The sequence below is a fragment of the Oenanthe melanoleuca genome, chromosome 26 (genome assembly GCF_029582105.1).
Source record: "Oenanthe melanoleuca isolate GR-GAL-2019-014 chromosome 26, OMel1.0, whole genome shotgun sequence".
Taxonomy (NCBI): Eukaryota; Metazoa; Chordata; class Aves; order Passeriformes; family Muscicapidae; genus Oenanthe; species Oenanthe melanoleuca.
Genome location: NC_079359.1, coordinates 1107421 through 1128711, shown reverse-complemented (window position 1 = coordinate 1128711; position 21291 = coordinate 1107421). Strand labels below are relative to the sequence as shown.

Below are 21291 nucleotides of genomic sequence, written 5' to 3'. Positions count from 1 at the left end.
GATTCCTGCAGCATCCAAAATCACCTCAATTTACATCTGATATCAGCTTGTACTTTCCTTGATTTCACAACAAGCCCAAACTAGAAAGAACAGAAAATTCTTTCCTCAGGAGGTTTCAGTTCCCCCTTTCCAAAACTGAGCCAGCCACAGGCGACAAGGCCGCTCCTGGTGGAGCAAGCTGGGGTCTCCTCTCAGGAGCCATCTCCCCTCAGAACCTCCACTCTCCCCACCAAAGAAAACCAGTGAGAGGTCTCCTAGAAGAGGAGAAGATCCTGCAGGAGCCGTGGGTTCAGAATTAAACCATCCCAGCACACAATGGCCCCAGCGCTGCGGCGGCCGCTTCTCATTCCGGCCATTGTCCGCTAAGAATAGCCCAGAGCCACGGCCACATTGTCAGCTCTGTCCACTCCTGCCAGGGCTATTTAAAGCCTCCAACAGCTTCTCCCTGCGTGGCAGCTCTGCCTGGGAAGGCAGAGCCAGGGCAGCCCTCAGATTGTGGGTTTTAAAGTGCTGCCTGCTCTGGGCAGGGTAGGGTTTGTGATTAAAAACACACAGGATTTTGTGATAAAAACAGAGGAAACAGCAGTGCAGGTGTGAGAGCTGCACATCCATGAGCCAGGAGCACACAACACTCAGCTGGGAAAGACCTCCAGGATCACCCAGCTCAGACTGTGACTGATCCCCAGAGTCACCCAGACCATGAAGTGTCACCTTCCCAACAGGAGCTGGCTGATGTTACCTCCAGCTCCAGCCTGGGTAAGGTTTTAGACAATCTCTGACAAAGTCATAGAGATTTACAGGACAGAGATGCACAGTGAGCTCATCCTCTCACAACAAATATATCCCAGAGATGCTGCTCCAAGTGTTCCAGCACTGAGCCACAACCCAGTGATTTCCACTGAATTACCTGAATTTTCCATTGAATTACCTGGCCAGGGGCTGTACAGAGCTCGTTTAGGTGCTCCTCTGGCATACTGCTGGGTTTGAAATAGAGAGGGTCAATTTTCCATTGAATTTCCTGAATTACCTTGAATTATTCAAATGCCACTGATCCAGCATCATTCCTGCACTGATACAAACAGGTACTGTGTGAATCACAAAACCACAGGGCAAGGCAGCCACAGAAGCAGAAATCAGCAGCCTCTCTGCTTTCCAGGAACAAAACAACACCAGCTAACCTCTATCACTTGCAAGGAAATCCAAATATATCCAAACCAGTAGGCACACACTGGGAATAAATGTCAATGCCCAGGGATGCTGCTCATCTCAGCATGACTTCTTAATTCTTTGTGAATGATACCCCATGGACAAAAATAAATCCATGGACTCAGGCAATGTCTATAAACATTAATTGCTGTGATTTGTAATTGTCACAGAAATATCAGTTTTTAAAAAAACATGTTACTCAAGCCCCAGGAGCCCCATCAGCACCTCAGTGCTCATGAGACATCTGCAAATCCAAGGCAGGATTTCTCCTCCTATCTGCAGCTGTGCAGAGCCAAAAGCTCCTCCTGGCTCCAGTTTGGGCCCAAAAGGAGCAGAAAAGTGATTCATCCTCCCACTCTGCATCCAGGCTCCCATTTCTGTGCCAGAGCTGCCAGCAGGATCCGGAGCCCACCAGCACCTTTGGCAGCCTGGAGCATTCCAGCACCCAGGCAGGAGCCACTCCCAGCAGTGGGAACATTTGGTGACATTTCCACTGCTGCAAACAGGGGATGGATTTGAATCAGGACCTATAAAAGATGAAGGTTGAGTCACCCACGCTGACTTCTTGTGCTGGGTTTTGCTTCTTGAATGGTGTATCAAAGAAAATAGAACCAAGGAACCTCTTAGCAAGCAAAGGGAAAAAATCACCTCAAAAAAGAACTCACTGAGGAATTCTCTTCTACTTGCTGCATTCACATACAACAACCCTGCCAACAGGAGAAAACTGAATAACCTCTACCCAAATCAAAATGACAGCAATTAAGCCATTAACAAGAGGCTTGGTGAGTTCAAGCCATGAGCCTGGAGCATTAAATGGCATTTTAAGCCTTTCTAGGGAAGAACCACTGCTTGCTGTCACAGCTCTCCTAAGGTCTGAATGGATGGTTACAGAACTGATGCTCAAAAAGCTGCATCTGGCTGAGCAAGAGAACTCAAACTAAGCCAAAAATAAAATCCAGCAAGTTAATAGTAGGTGTAGAAAAAATATTAAGACACCCAGACTGCAGTATTAGTTTATTTAGAGCAACCACATTATTAACCAATTTGCCATCAGTAATAGAAGCCATCCCCAGTGTCAGCACCAGCACAGAACTCCCAGTCTGCAGAAAACACTGGGATGAACATCCTGACCTCAAACCAAGCCCTGGCATGTAGGAAATGAAATCACCACGGAACCAGGCCCTGGCTGAAATCTCTGCCAGGACAAAGTGGATTTCTCTCTGCTCCTGACACACTTTTCCCCTTCCTCCAACACATCCCATGGCTCTGCAGCTTTTCCTTGTGTGTTCAGTCCTGGATGGCAGCAAAAGGCAGGAACAGACACCTTCAGCTGGGCTAGCAGCACTGGGAAAGGAGCAGAGCATCCTCCTGCTGGGCTGAACAGCTCAGACAGCAGCAGGGAATGCCCAGCACCAGGCAATAAAAATAAGGAGAAGGTCTCTGCAGCACAGAGACCCCAAAAATCCATCCCCCAGCAATGAGGGAGCCCACTCCAAGCAAACAGAGTTTGTTCTGAACAAGCAATCAGCCCCACAAATAGTTTGCTAATAATAAATACATTGACAAACTTCCTCCTGTTTAAATTAAAAATCTTCCCAAGGCTCAGCCTCAGTGGGAACAGCAAAGGTTGGCTTCAACACTAAGGGCTCCTCACAGATGTAGGGAAAAAATCCCAGAACAGGAGGTGGCACAATGAGCATCCTTCACATTCTCACCTGGCCTCTCTTCTTGGCAGCCTGAAAGATTTCAAGATTTTAAAATATAAATTCAACATCCAGGACTGGCAAACCAGTATCTCTGCCAGCACAGAAGTTCACACAAGCCTTCCACTCCTAAAAATAAAACTTAAAGAAAACAGCCAGTCAAACTCAATCCCAGTGGAGCCAAAAGAACTTTGGGAGAATCACAAAAAACTGGTGCTTAAAAATAGCCAACCTGATTGTTTGTGTTGGGAGATTTCAGGGGAGTGTTTATTTCCTTCTTAATCCCCAAAACAGCAGGAATTAGAGAGGGGAAAAAAGCAAAAGGAGAAAGAAATCAAAGGAAGGGATAACTGCAGACACATTTCAGCTTCCTGACAATCTGATTCCAGACTGTACAAAGTTCTGACTCATTCCTGGAGTTGTTTTTGATTGCTGCTTGCAGTTGGGTTTTATTTGAGGGATGAGCTGCATTCCTCTCCCCTTGTTTCTAGGGAGCACCCTTGGCTAGACAGACACCTCATCCAACATCACCCTGGGATTTGTCCTTCTGTCCCCTCCAAAAAACCCAAGAGGAACAAAAATAAAACTAAAAAAAAGGAAAAGCACTGTGCAGTTATCTCCTCTGTCCAAGTAATTTTCTTGAAAAGAAGAGGCACATCCTGTCCAGCCACGCAGGCTGCACTGCCAGACAAAAAACAAGATACAAAAAAAGTTCAGTGTTCTCTCAGCATGTTTCAAGATGTGTAACTGAATCCCATAAATCTCACCAGAGACCTTGATTTAGGTCATGTAGAGTAATTCACTACCATTTAATCTCCTCACCTACTTTTGGGCTGCTTGGAACACAATGGCTGAGCAAGATGTGCTGAAAGCCCCAATTGAGGGACCCAGGGAACACAGACTCCCAAAAAAAGATCTGGATCAAGGGCAGGAGGATCCCTGTCCTCAGCCAAGGCAAAAAAAAAAACCAGCTCCCACAAAGCTCTGACACATCACACCAGGCTGGTTTCAACTGGATGCTCTTTCAATGATCAAAAAGAATATTTTCAAAAATGAAAAGGGATTTAATTTTAGAGGAAAAAAAGCAAATTTTTATTGCATCCATGCCATAATACATGTGCAATTATACCCACAAATAATTTGATTATTTAGCTTTAAGGCAGCTGAGAAATAACATTTATAATGTGCTACAGGAAGTTTCAGAATCAGAATTTTCTGGAAGACAACCTTGGGTTTTAGATTTCTTGGGTTTTTCAGGGATCACAATGCAAGAGTTCTCAATTATAATTATTATATATGATGTATAAACTCCCTCATTTACACTAAGAGGCAAGGGAGACCAAAATCTAAGCAGAGATAAGATGTTAAGTGAAATTTAGAAAGTGATAGAGTAATAAAATATAAACTCCAAGAAATCTGTGATACAGCTGCAGAGCTCTTTAGTGTATTGAAAAGAACTTTGTGTTTGGGCTACTTCAAACAACCCCAGATAAATAAATACTTCATACACTGATGGATAAAAACAAAACCAAAAGTGCTTTGCTACCATCTGACCAAACCCACTCTCTGCAAGAGAAATGAGGATTTGTGCTCTAAAAACAGTGAATGGTTTTGGTGTTGCCATAAGCAGGAACAGGGGAATCTTTGCTTTATTAATAAAATCAGCTTTTAGAGAGGTATACAACAAGAAGAAATAAAAAAAAAAAAAAAAAAAAAAAAAAGGTGGGAAGGGAAAGGAACCTGTTTTGCTTGTACACCTCAGAGCTGGATTTGTTTTCCTATCACTGCCAAAGACCCAAAGTTATTCTGCAAACACAGCACAACCTCCCCACGAGACAGCCCAGGCAGGGCTGGCTGGATGCTGATGGCTTTCATTAAAAAAAAATAAATTAAAAATTAAAAATCTCCTTACTCTTCCCATCCCCTGCACACACCTTTCCATGCAGGATCTCAAAGCAACCTCCTCCTTGCAAGGATCTTTTGGGGCTGATAAATAAATGGATGATGACAAATGTGTTTAAACAGACAACACAGAAATCACTCATTCCAGATGTAGAATCCCTAAATTAAAGGTAGCAGCAAATTAGCAGCACTTTCATCCCAACCCCAGCAGCTGCTCTGGGTTTGGGACAGGGTGGGGTGCAATGGGAACTATTTGCATGAAGCTTAATCCTAAAACCACTGCAAATGATGTGAGGGAGCTGGAAAAGGCAACAGAGCTGGGAGAAAATTATAGCTGCTCCTCCAGCTCCCAGCCAGTGTTTATTGTGGAATTCAGAGCTCTGGAGGAACCTCCAGCAGCACAAAAACAACATCAGCTCTGTCCCTCCATATGGGATATTTATTGGATGTTGTGGAATTCCCCAAACCTCCACGTGGCTTTGTCTTGTTCCTCCCCAAAATATTGATGGAGCCTTGAATCTTGGGTCCAGTTCTGAGCCTCTCACTTGAGGAAGGACAAGAAAAATCCAGGAGTCAGCAGCAGCCAAGCAGCAAATGGATAAATCACAGCCCAAGTGTTCCAGGGTGTTTACCAGAAAATACCAGAACAAAATAAAACAAAAAGCCCCAACAAAACCAAACCAAAACACTTCCTTTGCTGCCAAAATCTGTCGCTGCTTTTGAGACATAAAAGAAAGTTCAACCTGTGGGGATTTTCCAGAGGGGCCAGTGCCAGAACTTCTTCCCAATTTAAATCTGAAACCAAACTACCACCTGAATTTCCATGGACAGGTTTGGTGGGGAGCATTTTAGCCAAGATTTTCAGGGAGAAAGTGTGAAAAGTGGAAATTAATGGATGCCAGGAGCCCTTCTAAGCTATATCCTATGAAGTTCACTGTGTTGGAGGAAATAATTTGACATAAAGCCTAAATTAAGATTAATTCCTTAAGTATGAAGACAATGGTTATAAATGTGTTTGGCATTAGGCAACTGGCCTAAATAAAAGGACTTCTCTTACACTTTTATGCAAATTAATTTATCATTGCAGTCAGAAATTAATCATATAATGGAAGGTAACACCAGCATATGGACTGATAAAAGTTCAAACCAACCTCAGAGCAAACACAGGCAATCTGGATGGCATAAGGAGGGAGAAAAGGCAATTCAGCAACCAGCAATGAGCCTTCACCCACAGGAAATAAAATCAACACTCAAGGGGTCCAAAAGTTGGCTCCAAGGGGTGCTCAGCCCAAGTTCTGAGTTTATCCACCAACCCTGGTCAGCACAGAAATATTTGCCAGCTCAAGTTCCCTGCTAGGGAACCTCACACATTCAGTACAGACAAAATTTTGCCTTGCAAATAACCAGAAACCAACAATGTCACAGCTCTGATGGACCTGGCAGAGCTCAGACTGTTTAAGCCTCTCCCAGCCTGTCTGTGGGTGCTGTCCATCCTCCTTTTTAAATTTTTTTTTCTCAATTTCTACAGCACAAGTGCCAAAAAAAGAAAAGAAAAAAAAAAAAGAAAAAAAAGAAAAAAAACCCAACAGAACAAGGAGTATCCAGAGTTTTTAGACATTCAGCTCCATGGGGAAAACACGAGAGCACAATTTCATTTCATTCATAGCAAGCTGAGTTTCCATCCAAACATCATCAGTGTATCCTGTGACCTTTGTAGTGCTGCATTGCTCCCTCCTCACCCCCTCCCTTTTCCAGCTGCACACTTTAAAGTCCTTTACTGGCAAAGCCTTTTGTTCCTATTTCAGCATCTTTCTGCAGTTTGGGTTCCTCCCCGTGGAGCTGGGACACACAGGCACAAGCAGCCCAAATCCTGGGGGTTACTGGTATTTTTTAACAGGGTGACTGGGATGAAGCCTCTTCCTCCTTCACCAGATGGAGAGAAGACAGAAAAGTTCAGAAGGGTTCCATTCATTAAAGAGTAAAGCAAAGCCAGGCTCCTTTCCAAAACCACTTCACAGGGATGTTCATTTATTAAATTTCTCAGTGACTGCTTATCAAACACAGGGGGAAAACCTCCCTGGGCCAGCTCAGGGATCTGCACCTCCCCACTCTGCCTTGTCACTGCCACTCATTCATCCATCCCCTGCACAGATTCAGGAAAATTGAGATTTATTTTTTTTTTCCCCCTCCCAACAACAATGGCTGTTTACTGATGAGCTTTTCTGTCCTTGGATTTTGATGCATTTCAGCCTCACCACACTTGTTAAAACACACTCATGACAATTTGCTTTATGGGTCACAGGTCTGAATTTACATTTGCCAATAACCAAAATAATATATAGGTAAATAAATGAACAGATAAATAAATTAACAGGTAAATTATAGATAACAGATAAATTAATACTTATAGATAATAAGTAAATTATAGAGAATAGGTAAATAAATGAATAGATAAATAGGTAGGTAAACAGAACTTTGCCATTGGATTTGCCCAATGCTCCAGCCAGGAAAGCAGCCCTGCCAGAGGGAAGGGATGTCAGCATCTTGGCACATCCAGACAATTCCCTGATTCTGCTTTACAGGCACTCGATACAGCTCTGGCTTCCCAGGAAGGTGGGAGAGCATCAGCTCTGCAGCAAGCTTCATTTCCACTCCCTGATGGTTATTCACACTGGCACCCATTGCCTCGGGAGGAGCTCACTGCTCACAGCTGGGATTTGCCAGGAAAACATCCAGCCAGCCTCCTGCAGCCCTCCCAGAGGAGCTGGGCTGGAAGGAGAACTGGCACATGCCAGGGAGCCACAGCCCTGCCCACACTGAGGAATTACACCTGGTGCATGAGTGGAAGTTTCTCACCTGTATAATCCTATCCCAAAAAATTCCCCATATTTTAACACAAACAGTGCTAATGAAATGGTGAATAACTATTTTTGTTTCTCCTAGAAGGAGCAGAATCATATCAAATGTGTTTTGATACCACACACTCAGAGCAGAACAGCAAGAGCCCTGCTCCAGTGTGAACCTGCATGAAGAAAAGGATGCTGTGGAATTTCCCAGTTTTCCCATCTAAATTCACAAAGTTAGAGCATGCCCTGCAGTGGGCCTGGACTGGCCCAAGACACACTCAGGGATTCATTCCCAGGCAAGAACTGCTGTTATTTTCAGTAGGTTCAATTTTCAAGCACTCCCCATCTATAAATTGCATCGTTCCATCGTTTCCTCCCTGCAGGAAAACCATCCAATGACAGCAGTACACAAACAAACCAAAAATCATTCCCTACTTGCAATAAGCTCTTCCTGGAAAGTCCTATGACTTAAGAAAAAAAAAAAAAAAAACAACCCAAAACCAACATCAGATGCAGCAGGACCAACCAACTCACCCAGCTGCAGCAGCTCAGGCTGGAGATTGAAATCCACGCTGGGTTTGGAGCTAATCTGGTTATTTGGCTCCTTCTTAAAAATCAAAAGCCAGGAGCTGCTCATGTGCCACAGGATAAGCAGCTCCCCAGGCCTAATTCAGCCCATTTCACACACATAGAACACTTAAAGACCTAAGAATTTCTGCACCACATTTAGCAGCACCTTCAGAGAAGCTGTGATTAAACTCAAAGCAAAACAACTGGGTCAGAAGATTTCGATTTTAACAACAGCAAACAGTTACTTTGCTGGCAAAAAATGACAATCTTTTAAATGGTTTCAATCCATTTACAGCATCTTCTTGGAAAAACACCAGTTGAGCTTTATAACCATACAGTTTGTGACTTCAAACACATGGAGAGTTTCAATGACCATTACCCAGGGATTTCACAGAAAGGTCTTGTTTTGTCTCCTGGAGAATTTCAATTTGGGAAGAAAAGGGGAGAGAGAAAATAGAAATGGAGACTGGTCTCTGCTGATGGAGTTACTGCCAGGTCAAGAGCCTTTCTCCCATTTTCTTCCACACTTTTATCCCACAATAAATCCCATTACTGCATTTGCTTCCATCGCCTACAAAGCACTGACAGCATTCCAAGAGCAGGACACCCGTGATGTTGTAGGAATTCTCAGAGAAAAACCATGAAATCTGTGAAAGTCATACCAAAAAATGAACTAAATAAAGTCGTGAGTAATGAATATCAACTGTGCATGGCACAGCTAAAGCCATTCAAGGGAACATGTGTTTGAACATACTTTCCATCTCAACAAAGGTTCTGATTTTTCACTCTTCATAACGACAGCTGAAAAAAGTTGACCAGGCAAAGAGATTCTTCCAAGTAAATCCCCAAAATGGCCAAAAAGAAATTAGGAAGGATTTTAAAAAAAAGAGTAAAAGAGGAGTCGAGGAAAAGGGAACGATACTAATTTGTAACCTCACCACGAAAGGAAATTTGGAGTTAAGGAAAAATGTCCTGTCCCTTAGCTGAGAGTCAGGGAAAACTGGAGATTACCAGTAAACTTTTTATAGAACCCTACTGGAGTTCCACTGGCAATTCCTGCTGCTTTTGGAGGCAGCTGCAGCACTGAGGATGGAGTGGTTTGGTCAGCTTTGGGCTGCAGCCTTCCAACACCTGATGGAACTGCAAAAAAACGGATTTTGGGGCTGGAGAGGAAAGAAGGCAGACTCTGCATTCCTTCACCTCCTTCCATCCTCATTAATAATCCATTAGCAGGAGTTGGACACAAAAACACAAACTATTGCTGGGACATCAAGGCAGTCTCCCAACGCCCCCTTCCCCCTTTCTGGCACCAAGGCTGCTTGGCTGGCCCAACCCAGCCCCAAAACTCCAGGGATTAGCACTATCAGGAACTGCAGAAAACCAGATGATTCCAGGGCAATTCCAGAGCCCCGAGTTTGGAGCAAGTCATTGTTGCAAACAAATGGAATCACTTACAGGCACAGAGCCGTGATTAACTGCAAAAACCCCTTAAAAGGTAGTTTTACATTTTAAATGGGAACGTTAATCCAGCACATGCAGAGCCCAAATATCAGAATTCAGGATATATTGCACTCAGCCACACCGGGGTGAGTGGCTGGAAAGTCTCTTTACAGGGTGTATTAAAAACTCTGGGAATCCCCACCCAAGTGGTGCAAGCATCAGTCACAGTGTGCAATGACCAAGCTGGTGACCTGAACAGGTGATGAGCACAAAACAGAAATCAACATTTATGTGTGACATCAACACCACTGAAAAAATCCAGTAAAATAAATGACAGTGTTTGCAGCTCACTGATCTAAAAATCTGAAGGCTAGTCTGTAAAAAAAAATCCCTGTAACCATTGAGAGAAATGCCAATTTTCGGTTCAAATCACCACTTCCCTTCCAGCCCCCAAATTACAGCTGCTGACCCTGTCACAGCAACTTTTGCAATCTTTCACACCCAGAAGGGCTGGAGAGCTCAGCAGGATTAAAAACTGCCCAGCATCCCTCAGGAAGATGGACCATACAAATGAGATTTCCACACAGTATTTAAGGCAAAAAATCACAATCAGATCAAACACACTCTCAGCAGAGAGAGAAAAGGGACTTATCCGAAATTCATCAGCCATTTTGGGGATGTTTAAGGGGAGGTTTTTAGACATTTCAGTAGCCTGAGTGTGATGGCAGCTGGGAGGTTGCCTGAAGTTGTTCTTATCAGGAATCTTCCTCTAGCAAAGACAAACTCAGCTCAGCAACCACACAGCCACCTCTGGGCTCTGCTTGCTCCTGCTATAAATTACCTCATCCATTTGTCATATTTTTAGCACTTTTTGGGCTGGGCTGCAAGATCTGCAAGAGATGCATTTTAACCTTTGCTAGCGACTACTCAAGGACACAAGTGGTTTATGAGCCCTCGCTGTGTAAAAAAATGTCAGTATTAAATTTCTGCAGCTCAAACCATGGAGCTATTTACTGAAGCTTTATACAAACTAATTAAATATAAGGCTCTCGTGGGACACGAGGAGAAAGAAAAGGAGAATTAAGAGATAAATCACCGGCTTTTCTTTCCTCAGCAAGTGTACACTCCAATTTAATATATTAAACCAAAAAAACACCCTGACAGTGCTTGCTGGGGCACAGAGAGGCAGCATCCCAATCTCACACAGAACACGCTGCACAGCATAAATTAATTATCTCTGCCTCACCACAACTTGCACAAAGGAATTGGGAGAGACAACCCAGACAAGGGGATGAGCCTGAGATATCAAAGGCTCCATATGGAATCTCAGCCTGCAGCTTCACAGGGCTGCCATGGCACAGGGGGTATCAAAGCCCACCCCAGGTCGTCCTGGCAGGAGAATTCCTGCTAGACACAGATTCATGCTGGAGTTTCCTCAAAAAGAGGCACTGCAAGGAGTCCTGGGGGCTCTCTCCAAGAGCAGGGAGGAGAAACCATCAGAGAAAGGGAAAATCAACCTGGGCACTCTGGGGGTTCATGCTCTTCTGCAGAAGGGTGAGTTTGGGGATGAACCTCCAGATGCTGGAGACCATCCCTGGGCAGCCCAGCACATCCTCTGGTGGTCAGTCCAAGGTCTCAGGGCTGTGTCCAGCCTGGCTGCAGCCACCTCCACAGCCTGGACAGGTCACCAGGAAGGAGCCCCTCGTTCCCTCCACGACCCCTGACCACTGCATGGTAACTGGTTAAAAAAACCTTCAACTGCAGGAATTCATTTCATTCAAAGGTTTATCTCCCCACACACACAAACCATGAGAAGAGCCAGCTCCAACCCAAAAGAGGCAGAGAAATTGGGAGACAGCAAACACCTAAAGCTCACAGAGAGAATAGAAAGCTTCACTCATCCCCAGCCCATCCCTGGAAATGCCCAAGGCCAGTTTGGACAGGCTGGGGTAGTGGAAGGTGTCCCTGCCTGTAGGATGAGCTCTAAGGTCTCTCCTAACCCAAACCATTCCATGATTCTTTCCCCTGCTGCCTGATTTTCAATAAAAAAACCACCGAGCTCATTCAGCAACAAAAAATCAAAAATTTTGCATTGTGATGATCTATTAATCAAGCCATTCTTTAAATGGTTTCTGATTAACCACTTAAGGCTATTAAATTTTTAAACAAAGCTCCATCATTCCATTAGCAATCATTTAAAGTGCTTAAGGAGGTGTTTGTGGATTAAGGGTTTTAAACCAAGCCTCCAAACACAGCTCCCAGCATGGACCAAAGCACCAAAATTGCTCTAAGTTTCTAAATGCCAGCAAAAAATATCTGAATTTTCTCATCAGAGGAGCAGATGCCACCTCACAATTCGTGTAGCACGCCAACACGTGATTCATCTCACCCCCACTGCTCCACTTCCCAGCCAGGGAAAAGATTTCAAACTGAGTTAACACCATTTCCATGCTGCTCCTACAGCCGAGGGCAGAATTTGATCAGACACCAGAATCTTTCTGTAAGAACCTTGGTGATGAGGCAGCACCACCTCACTTGTGGATTCCAGTGGATTTAGCACATCTCATGTGATGGAGAGAGCTGCACATCCCTGGAATCAGAGCTGAGAGATCCCCTAAGGAATCCAGCTCTGAACTGGGCAGTCTGTGGGATGTAAAGCCAGGTTTGTGGTGTTCCAAAAGGAGCAAAGTCTCCCATAAAGTTGGTGCCCAAAGGCAGGGAGAGAACGATCCCACTGGCAAAGGAAAGGTCAGAGCTGGCTGGGAAAGGGAAGCTCCCCTCTGAAACACACCAGAACGGGGCCAGGGCTGCTGCAGGGCTTGGGTTTGCTTCCTGCAAATACAAACAATAACAATATTTATATATATATATATATACACATGTATTTAGAATGTACTGCTCGCAGCCCAGACCCACCACGGGAGGCAGAGCTGCCCTGACACCCTGACACTGCTGTGTGCTCCTGAGCTGGCACCTCCTGCCCATCCCTGCATCCCGAGGGGAACTCACCCTGCCCTCCGCACCAATTCAGGAAGGAAATCCCCTTCTCCCAGCTCCTCCTGACCCCTTCACACGCATCCGGCCTCCTTAACCTCCTGCATCCAACACCCCAGCCCTTTATAAGGCCAAAAATAACAAAAAATTAAAAATCCGTGTGCCACTACTGCAACCCACTTTTAATTTCCAGATGAATTGACAGCCCCAGAGGTGAGCTGAGTTCTGGCTCCTTCCCACTTTCCTGGTCTCTTGTCTGAACAGGAAGGGAAGGAGCTGAGAGGTGAGAGGATGTGCTTTGCTAATTCTGAAGCCTCGCTGCTGAGTTATTCCCAAATATTGTGACTGCCAGCTCGGATCCATCACACTCATTCTGATGGGGTAAATAATGAAAGAACCTACAAGCCTCTAATTTCACACTGACTGCAATTCCCAGTTCCAAAGACAGCTCGAAAACAGGAATAGAAACTAAACCAGTAAAAGAGAAACACGCCCTTCTCCATTTCTAACTTTAAGAACCTCAATATTAAAAAAAAAAAAAAAATCATCAAAATAAACTCTTAACACAGCTTCATATTTGCTCAAATAAGCATTTTTCAACCTAAGTACCCAAAGTGCTTCTAGGTGCAGGGCACTGGGGTCAGGGTAGGATGTCTTGTAGGACAACACATTTTAATGATTTGCAACCAACAAGAAGACCCCCTCCCCTCCCCAGCAGGAAAAATAAACGAGCACCTAATTGCAAAACAATATCTTAATTGTCAATTTAAATCTAGGTTTCCTACTCAGATTTAAATCTGGCTTTTTTTTTTTTTTTTCAAATTGCATTGATTTAACTCAATCAACCCTGCCCGAAGGCCATCTTTCCTGCATGCTCTGAGCATACCAAGCAAGTTTTAACCAATTAGATAAATCACTGAATCTCAGAACTTCCTAGCAGCAACGTATCAAGCCATGCACAAGCCCTAATTATGCTTTTAAATACGTCTTATGCTGAAAACTTCGCAAAAATAAGCAGCTTGGGGGGGGGGGCATTTCACCACCTTTTATTTAATTTTTTTTTTTTTTTTAACCTAGGGCACATGATGGCCTGAAACCCAGCCAGCTGAATTCTGCAGGAGACTTGCATGATCATTGCAAATCCCACATTTGAAATGTGTTTATTAATCCCTGTGATGATGGGAATAACGCTGCTGCACGAGTTTTATTCATTTCTAAGAGTGAGATTTCTGTGTGTGTGTACACCCACACTGCAGCCTCGAGGTGTTACACTCCAGCACAGCAAGGAGAAGCAGGGAATTATTATGGACTCACCCCGAGCAAAATCCTGAATAATGGAAGTTTCTAGCACAAACAGCTTCACAGGGACCCTCGAGCACAGTCCCCCATCAGCAGCAGTGGAAATATGCTCCTCTGACACTGCACAGATTGTTCAAAGATTCCCATGACAGGCAGAGGATTAAAAAGCAATTCCCTGCCTCTCATATTTCACATGCAAAGCCGTCTCTCGGAACGGCAGGCAGGAAAAGATGGATCTCCCCGAACTCAAAAATGTGGCTATTCCATAAAAAAAAAAAAAACCCTTGCTGTGGTACCTTAAAAAAGGCAACAGCAAAGCAGGAACTACCCCATGGGGACAGGCAGCGCTGCAAACCCGACCCAGCTTTGTATGCCGAAAAAAGCCCTGCGAATTCCAGGCAATCTGCAAATGATTTCCCTCTTCCCCACCCAAACATGCACTGCAAACTCCTACAATCGCCAGGCAGGCTCGCAATGAAGGGATGCAAATAAAACCATTCCTCACCTTTAACTTGAGTGTCATATTCAGCTATGATCTCCTTATCCTTTTTGAATTTTGCTGGCGACGTCATGTTTTCTTTTCCAAAAAGCGGAATAACCTCGAAAGAGATCCACCAGAACACGAGATATAGAAAGGCAATTTTCGCTCCTCTCAGCACGATGCCTTGGCTTGCTGCTCGTCCTTCCCTCCCCCCCCCCCCGCAAAAAGGGAAAAAAATAAAAAAATCAGTCCATGGAGAGAGGGTGTGAGAGGGAGCACAGCAGCAGGAAAATGCAGATGTTGAGATCAGCGGATGGAAGAGGCAGCAGTTTTGTCTCCCTGCACCAAATCCTTGAGCAGCAGCATCAGCCTAGCGAGATCCTGCAGCCCCCAAAGGCTCTTCCTGATCCTCAACAGCACAGCCAGGGAGTGGAAGTCCTTCCGCACATGTTTTGTGTGGGTTTGGTTTGCCCTTTTTTTTTTTTCTCTCTCTTCTTCTCTTTTTTTTTAATTTAATTCTTTTGAAGGGCTCAGAGATGATGCAAATCAAATCCCAAACGAGAGCAGCAGAAGAGGAGAAGCAGCTTTGGTTTGTTTCCTGCAAATACAAATAATAATAAAATACATATATATATATATTTTTAGAAAATGACTACTCGCAGCCCAAATTTATGATGGGAAGCAGAGCTGCCCTGACACCCTGACATTGCAAATCGTCCTTTGAGCAGCAGCAGCGAGAGGTTCCGACTGCATTCCGGGCAGGTGACCGAGGTGACGCCTACATCGGGGAGCGGGGATGGCTCGGGGACAGCGGCTCCCGGGGGCGATCTGGGGTGCAGGAACCGGGGGTGATTTGGGGTGCAGGTCCCAGGGGGTGATTTGGGGCGCGGCTCCCGGGAGAACGGGGCACGGTTTGGGGAGCAGGGGCTCCTTTGGGATGCGGCTCCCGTGGGAGCTGGGGCTGATGAATTTGGGGTGCAGGTCCCGGGGGTGATTTGGGGCGCAGGTCCCGGGGTTTCGGGGCTGTTCGGGGAGCGGGGCTCCCCCGGCCCCCGCAGCATCCCCCGCAGCCCCGGGCGCGCCCCCGCCGGGCGGCTCCGCCCGCAGCTTCTCCCTGCTCGTTCTTGGCTTTTTCTCTTTTTTGGGGGGTCATTTAGGGTTTCTTCCAGCGCCCGGTGCGTCGTGCAGGGCGGGACACAACTTTTCACCCGTCTTTTCTTTTCAATTTGTATTTCTTCCTTCCTTGGTTTTTTTTTTTTTTTTTGGGAGGGGGGAAGGAGGGAGGGCGCACGGCCGCAGCCCCCCGCGGAAGATGCGCGTATAGAAGGAAGAAATAAATAAACACAACAACCGGCGAGATCCGCATCCCGCCCGGGAAGAACAATGCGGGCGGCGGGGAGAGGAAGCGTGGGGGGGTCCGGGGGGGGCTCGGGCTTAGGGGACGCGGCTCGGGGCGCCGGGGAGGCGGCGGGGCCGGCGGCGGAGGGCTGCCCGCGGGCTGCCGGGGGTGGCACGGGAGGGTCGGGCGGCCGGGCGGGGCGATTACCTGGGCGCTGCGGAGCCGCCTCCCGCAGCCGGGCGTCCTCCGGCCGCTGGCGCCCGCCGCCCGCTCTCCCGCACCGGCCCGCAGCAGCCCCGCCCCGCCCAGCGCTTCGGCCAATGGGCGCGGAGCGCTGCGCATGAGCGACGGGCACGGCAACCAATCAGAAAGCGCCGTTCCCAAGATGAGCCCGCCCCCTCTTCCCGCCGCTTGGCGGCCGTGGCGCCGCCCCGCCGGCCGAGCGCGGAGCGGGGGCGGGGCGGGAATGTGAGTGACAGCAGATGTGACCAATAGAAGCGAGGCACAGCGCGCCTTTCCACCAATAGCCAGGCTGGGGGGGTGGTGCCACCGGGGTTTTTCAATGGAGTGGGCGTGGCTCGAGGCGCCCAATGGGAGGGCGCGATCGGGATTCAAACTGACAGGTGGGAGCGTGGCCGTTGGTGCCGGACCGGGCCGGGACCGGGACAGGATCGGGACCGGGACAGGATCGGGACCGGGGCCGCCGCCGCCATGTCCTCCAGCGGCTGCACCTTCGAGGAGCGCAGGGTGAGCGTGCTGTGCTGCCGCTTCTGCCGGCAGGTGCTGAGCTGGCGCGGCATGCAGGCCGTGCTGCTGGCCGACACCGACACCGACCTCTACTCCACCGACATCCCGCCCTCGGGGTAAGCGCCGCGAACGGGAAGGGTGGGTCAGCCCCGGGGACACGGCTGGAGGGCTCTCAGCATCCCCCCAAAACCCGCTGTCACCGGAGAACAGCCCCCGAACTCGCCCCATCCCTACATCCCAACCCCCGGGAATTCTGCAAAAATCGAGGATGTTCCGTGCAGGGCAAATCCAAACTCGGCTTTAACCCATCCGTGGGGATGACACAAGCTCCTCCCGCTCCTTTCCGAAGCGAAGATTAAAGTCTGAAATAGCCGCAAACAGAACAAACCTGATCTGTCACTGCTGCCAGGGCTCCGTGCTGCTTTCCCATAGCGAGATTTGAATAGCAAGGAAATCAGGTTGTGAAATGACATGGTAATCAAGGTATGGGATGGAGAAGAGATAAGGACTCCAAGTTTGGGTTTAAACAGCCTCTGAGGTGTTGCTCTGTTTCTGAGCCGGGATTTGGCAGCAGCTGGGGCGATGTCCCTGCCAGTGCCACTCTGAGCCCAAAAACCTCCGAGGACCAAGGCAAGCTCTGCTTTTTTGGGCTATTTTAAGAGGATTTTCGATACACATGCAATGTCACGTGTCTTATTGAAGTTTCCATATGAGTTGGGCTGAGAGTCAAAAGGAAAATGAAACCGTGGGGAGGTTTAAAGCACCCAGGACCAGTGGCAGCAGCACTTTGTTGTGACCTGGGGTTGCGATCACCACAACTCTAAAACTTCTGCACGTTCCCTCCCTCCAGAACTGTGGATTTCATCGGGAGCTGCTACTTCACTGAAATCTGCAAATGCAAACTGAAGAACATCGCCTGTTTGAAGTGGTGAGAGCACAACCTGCTGTGTCCCAGCCCCGTGTCCCCTCCTGGCTGTCACCTCCTGCAGCTCTGGAGTTTGGGGATGGACGAGCACATTGCAAAAAATTGTGCAAATTTAGTGCTGCTGGGGAGAAACTCAGCCCACTGCTCCTCGGGCAAGGCTGCCAGGGCATTTCTGTGCGAGTCCCCAGTGGAAATGTGACAACATTGTCATGAGGCTGAGTCTCCTGAAAGCTTCTGTGCCACCTGCCCCACGAAGTGTGTGCCTCAACGCTGAGATATCTCTGTGAATAGGGCCCCAGCAAGAAGCAGTTACTCATATTTTAATTAATAGAACATCCTCTTGGCAGATCGGGTTGTGGGGAGCAGATGGAACATGCTGTCGTTAAAGTTCTTGGAGTTCTTTTATCCTCCTTCTTAGTGCCTGATATTTAAGGGTGGAAACAACAACTCACAAATAGCTCACAGTTATCTGAGAGAATCCTTCCAGCTCCCTAATCAAGATTTTTACCTTCCTCAGATTTGAACAATGGGGGGGTTGTGGTGGGGACACAATATTTTGGGTTTTTAGACAGAAGTAGAGAAACAGAGATATCTCATCAGAGCACATGGAAATGGATAAATGGTTATTATGGTTTCCATCTAGGAGATTGATAAGGGTCAATAATCTGGCTGCCCTATCCCCACCCCTGAAGTGCCCAAGGCCAGGTTGGAGCACCCTGGGACAGTGGAAGATGTCCCAGCCCATGGCAGGGGGTGGAACTGGATGAGATTTAAGGTTCTTTCCAACCCAAACCATTCCATAATTCTCAGTTTCATCACTCCTGCTGCTGGCACCCTCCTGTGCACTGTGCTTGTGTACAGGTGGATTTTGGGTGTGAGGAATTTCTCTGCTGGTTGGAATCACTGGCCTTCCAAAGGAAAACAAATAAAGAAATCCACCAGCATTTGTTGGTATGTAAACTAATCTGGGTTACACAATTTAGGTTACCAAACGCTTCTCTGTGTGCCAAAGATCTAAAACTCAGATATTCTGTAACTCCCAACAGATGTTCCTGAAATATTTAAGATACTTGTTTAACCCTGCTGCATTAATTCTATCAAAACACCAGCATTACATAATGGCACTGGGGCTATTCAGCTGGAGCTGGAAAAAGGCACCAGGATGCCCCTTTTTCCTCTTCCCTTGCCTTTCCAGTGGGAATGTTGTTGGCTACCACGTGATCCATCCCTGCAAGCCCTGCCTGCTGTCCTGCAACAACGGCCACCTCTGGATGTTCCACAGCCAGGCAGTGCTTGGCATCAACAGGCTCGACCCTTCTGGTGAGGGACACTTGGCTTCCTCCCCTTTCCCCAAAATCCTGCTCTCCCACCCTGAGGGGGCATCCCAAAATAGCCAGAGCACGTGCAGGCACGAGGGAATGTTGCTGGTCTGGAAAACCACTCGGTGGGGAGCAGTTGGGAATGGAAATTTTGGTGTAAATCACTTTTAACCTCCCCCTCTGTGGACATAAGTCAGGATTTTCTGCAGCAAGGCCAGCACCAGTGTAAAGCCAGGTTTATTTATAGAGCTGGGGATGGTTATGGGCTGTCAGGCAGCTGTCCAGGGGCATCTCCCTCTTTTTTTTTTTTTTTTTTTTTGGGTGAGTCACGTTGTCACTTTGACCCTCCCTGAGTCCTCCTGAGCTGGAATTGCAGCTCCTGCATCCTGGTGGGAGGGATGCCAAGTGTCTGGCAGGGTTGGATCCTCAGGAATGCACAGTCCCTGATAAACCACCAGGGAAACTCCCTGCCCAAACCTCCCAGGGTCACCTGTGCCTTGGATCAATGCTCTTCACAAACAGATCATTCAGGATTCACATCAATCCATTCATGGCAATGGCTGCCTGAATTGGTTATATAAATATTTCTGCGGGCAGGGATTTATGCTCTGAATTGGGCTGATGAAAAATAAACAGCAACACTCCCTAGATCACTCTGAAGGAAGATAGAAAATAGATTTATTTGTCATCAATGTGACTTCCTGGGTTTTGCAGGGATTATTTTCTCTCAAAATAGACAGCTGTGCAACTTAAAAATAAGGTCACAATCCAAAAATATATATTTTTCCTCCCTCTTCCTTTGTGTCCTTCCCACCAGGTGTGAATGTGTTGCTCTGGGGCAACCTGCCAGACCTGGAGGAGAGCACAGAAGACACATCCTGCACCTCTGAGGAGGAGTACATCAGATAAATTCCACCTGCAGGATCTTCCCTCCACTTGTGGCCTGGCTGTTTGGTCTGGATTTATTTCATTTCACCTGCTGGCCCAGCAGAGCTTAAAACAACAGGAAAAAAACCCAGGAAATCTGGAAAAAAATTTAAAAAAGGAATTCTTGTTGTTCTTTCCCTGTAACCTCCCCTGGACTGCTGAATCTGCCTGGTGTGCATCCCTGAGCAGGTGGAAATGCAAACACAAAGTGCATTAACTGAGCTCTGGTTTGCTTTTTATTCTTTACCCTCTACAGCTGATAATCCTTCTTTTCTTCTTCCCCACAGCACTTTGCACAGAGCAAAACTTCTCAGCTGCTTTCAGCTTTAAAAAAACCTTCAGGAACAATCAGGGGGAGTTCTGAGCTCAGCTCTGTGCTGAGTTTTGCTGCCCTGGCTCTGTGATCTCCTGCACTTTGCAGCTTTTCTGCACCTCAGGCACCCCAGGATGCTCCTGGATGTGCCCTGGGAAGCTCTTGGAGCCTTTCTAGTTTTATTTTTCAATACTTTCAGGATTCTGTCTCCACAGAGATCAAGTTCATGTTTTTTCCTTGATAAAACTGAAATTCTGCAGTTTTTTAGTAGAATTTTGAGGCTATGTTGGAGTTTTTCTTCAGGGCAGCAATAAAACCCATCCACTCACAGATATATATATAATATATCTTTTCCGTGCTCCAATACAAAACTCAGTCAGGAAATTGGGTCTTTCTAGAGAAAGGAAAAAAAAAAAAGAGAGATCAGGTTAAATATTTGGTGTTCATGCCTGATTTCCATCCTGAGGTGCACACACAACCTGGTTCCTGTAGGTGATGAATTCAAAGCTCATTTTCTGAGTTGTTACTAAACCGTGATATTTAATTTCTGAACTAAGAACTGTCCCCTTCAGCTACTCACCAATAAAAAATTTCAGGTAAAATCATGTCAGAGAACAGAGGACCCTTTGAAATTTGGATTAATGCTGAACAAATCACTGTAGCCTCTTGTGATGATGAAAGGGGTGCAGAGAAGACAGGTCTGAATTGTCTCAGTATTTTTACTGCTCATTATACATTTCTTCATTAATGGTACTACCTCTTCTGCACTGTTTCAGTGTCTGTTGGTGTATATTTGTATGTGTGTGTCTTGTTTGGAATTCCTGTCTTGTGTCTGCCCAGGAAATAAAAGCTTTGGACTCTGGAGTTGTCATAAATATGGATGTGTAATGATATCAGATAATCAAAACAATGAAATAGCATCTTGCATTAAAAGACTAGAATAATCATGGTTCTAGTATTAAGAATTTGTTTTAGACAACCCAAAAATAAAATCACTTTAGGCTGACAACCCTGACAGTTTCTCAGTCTCAGTTAACCCTTCTATAACTCAATATCCCAATTTTTTCCCAGGTTTCTGTGATCACTCCATCATCAAGCTGCCAAGGTGACACCTCAAAAAATTTTTTTTCCAGCAGAATTCATGAGCTAAAAATAAATCTGATTGTTTTTGCATAAGCACCACAATAGTTCAAACCTTACTGTGCCTGTTGCCACTGCAGCTCTTTGTAACTTCACCATTCTGAGTCAGCAGGGCCAGAGCTCCTCTCCCCCAGGGAAGC

The 21291-nt window shown here is 46.5% G+C and overlaps 2 protein-coding genes across 9 annotated transcripts in view; one reads left to right on the top strand and one right to left on the bottom strand.

The window, feature by feature from the left end:
• The window catches only part of SRGAP2 (SLIT-ROBO Rho GTPase activating protein 2), a 93271-nt gene extending 78720 nt beyond the window's left edge, over window positions 1-14551 (bottom strand). For all 5 annotated transcript variants that reach the window (XM_056511130.1, XM_056511131.1, XM_056511132.1 and 2 more), the window contains exon 1: window positions 14466-14551. In XM_056511130.1, coding sequence (XP_056367105.1) covers window positions 14466-14532 — 67 coding nt within the window. In that variant the 5' untranslated portion in view covers window positions 14533-14551. The remainder of the gene's footprint in view (window positions 1-14465) is intronic.
• Window positions 14552-14816: 265 nt separating this feature from the next.
• On the top strand, window positions 14817-21026 carry FAM72A (family with sequence similarity 72 member A). Of its 4 annotated transcripts, none has more exons than XM_056511165.1 (6): window positions 14817-14897; window positions 15087-15203; window positions 16404-16643; window positions 17378-17455; window positions 18648-18772; window positions 19589-20875. In XM_056511165.1, the coding sequence occupies exons 3-6, from the start codon at window positions 16492-16494 to the stop codon at window positions 19678-19680; spliced, it is 447 nt and encodes a 148-aa protein (XP_056367140.1). In that variant the 5' UTR covers window positions 14817-14897; window positions 15087-15203; window positions 16404-16491; the 3' UTR covers window positions 19681-20875. The 4 variants fall into 4 exon arrangements, with proteins under 4 accessions (XP_056367140.1, XP_056367141.1, XP_056367137.1 ...); XM_056511166.1 differs by having other exon boundaries at window positions 15087-15212; window positions 16561-16643; XM_056511162.1 differs by lacking the exons at window positions 14817-14897; window positions 15087-15203 and having other exon boundaries at window positions 16243-16527; window positions 19589-21026.
• The last annotated feature ends 265 nt before the right edge of the window (window positions 21027-21291 follow it).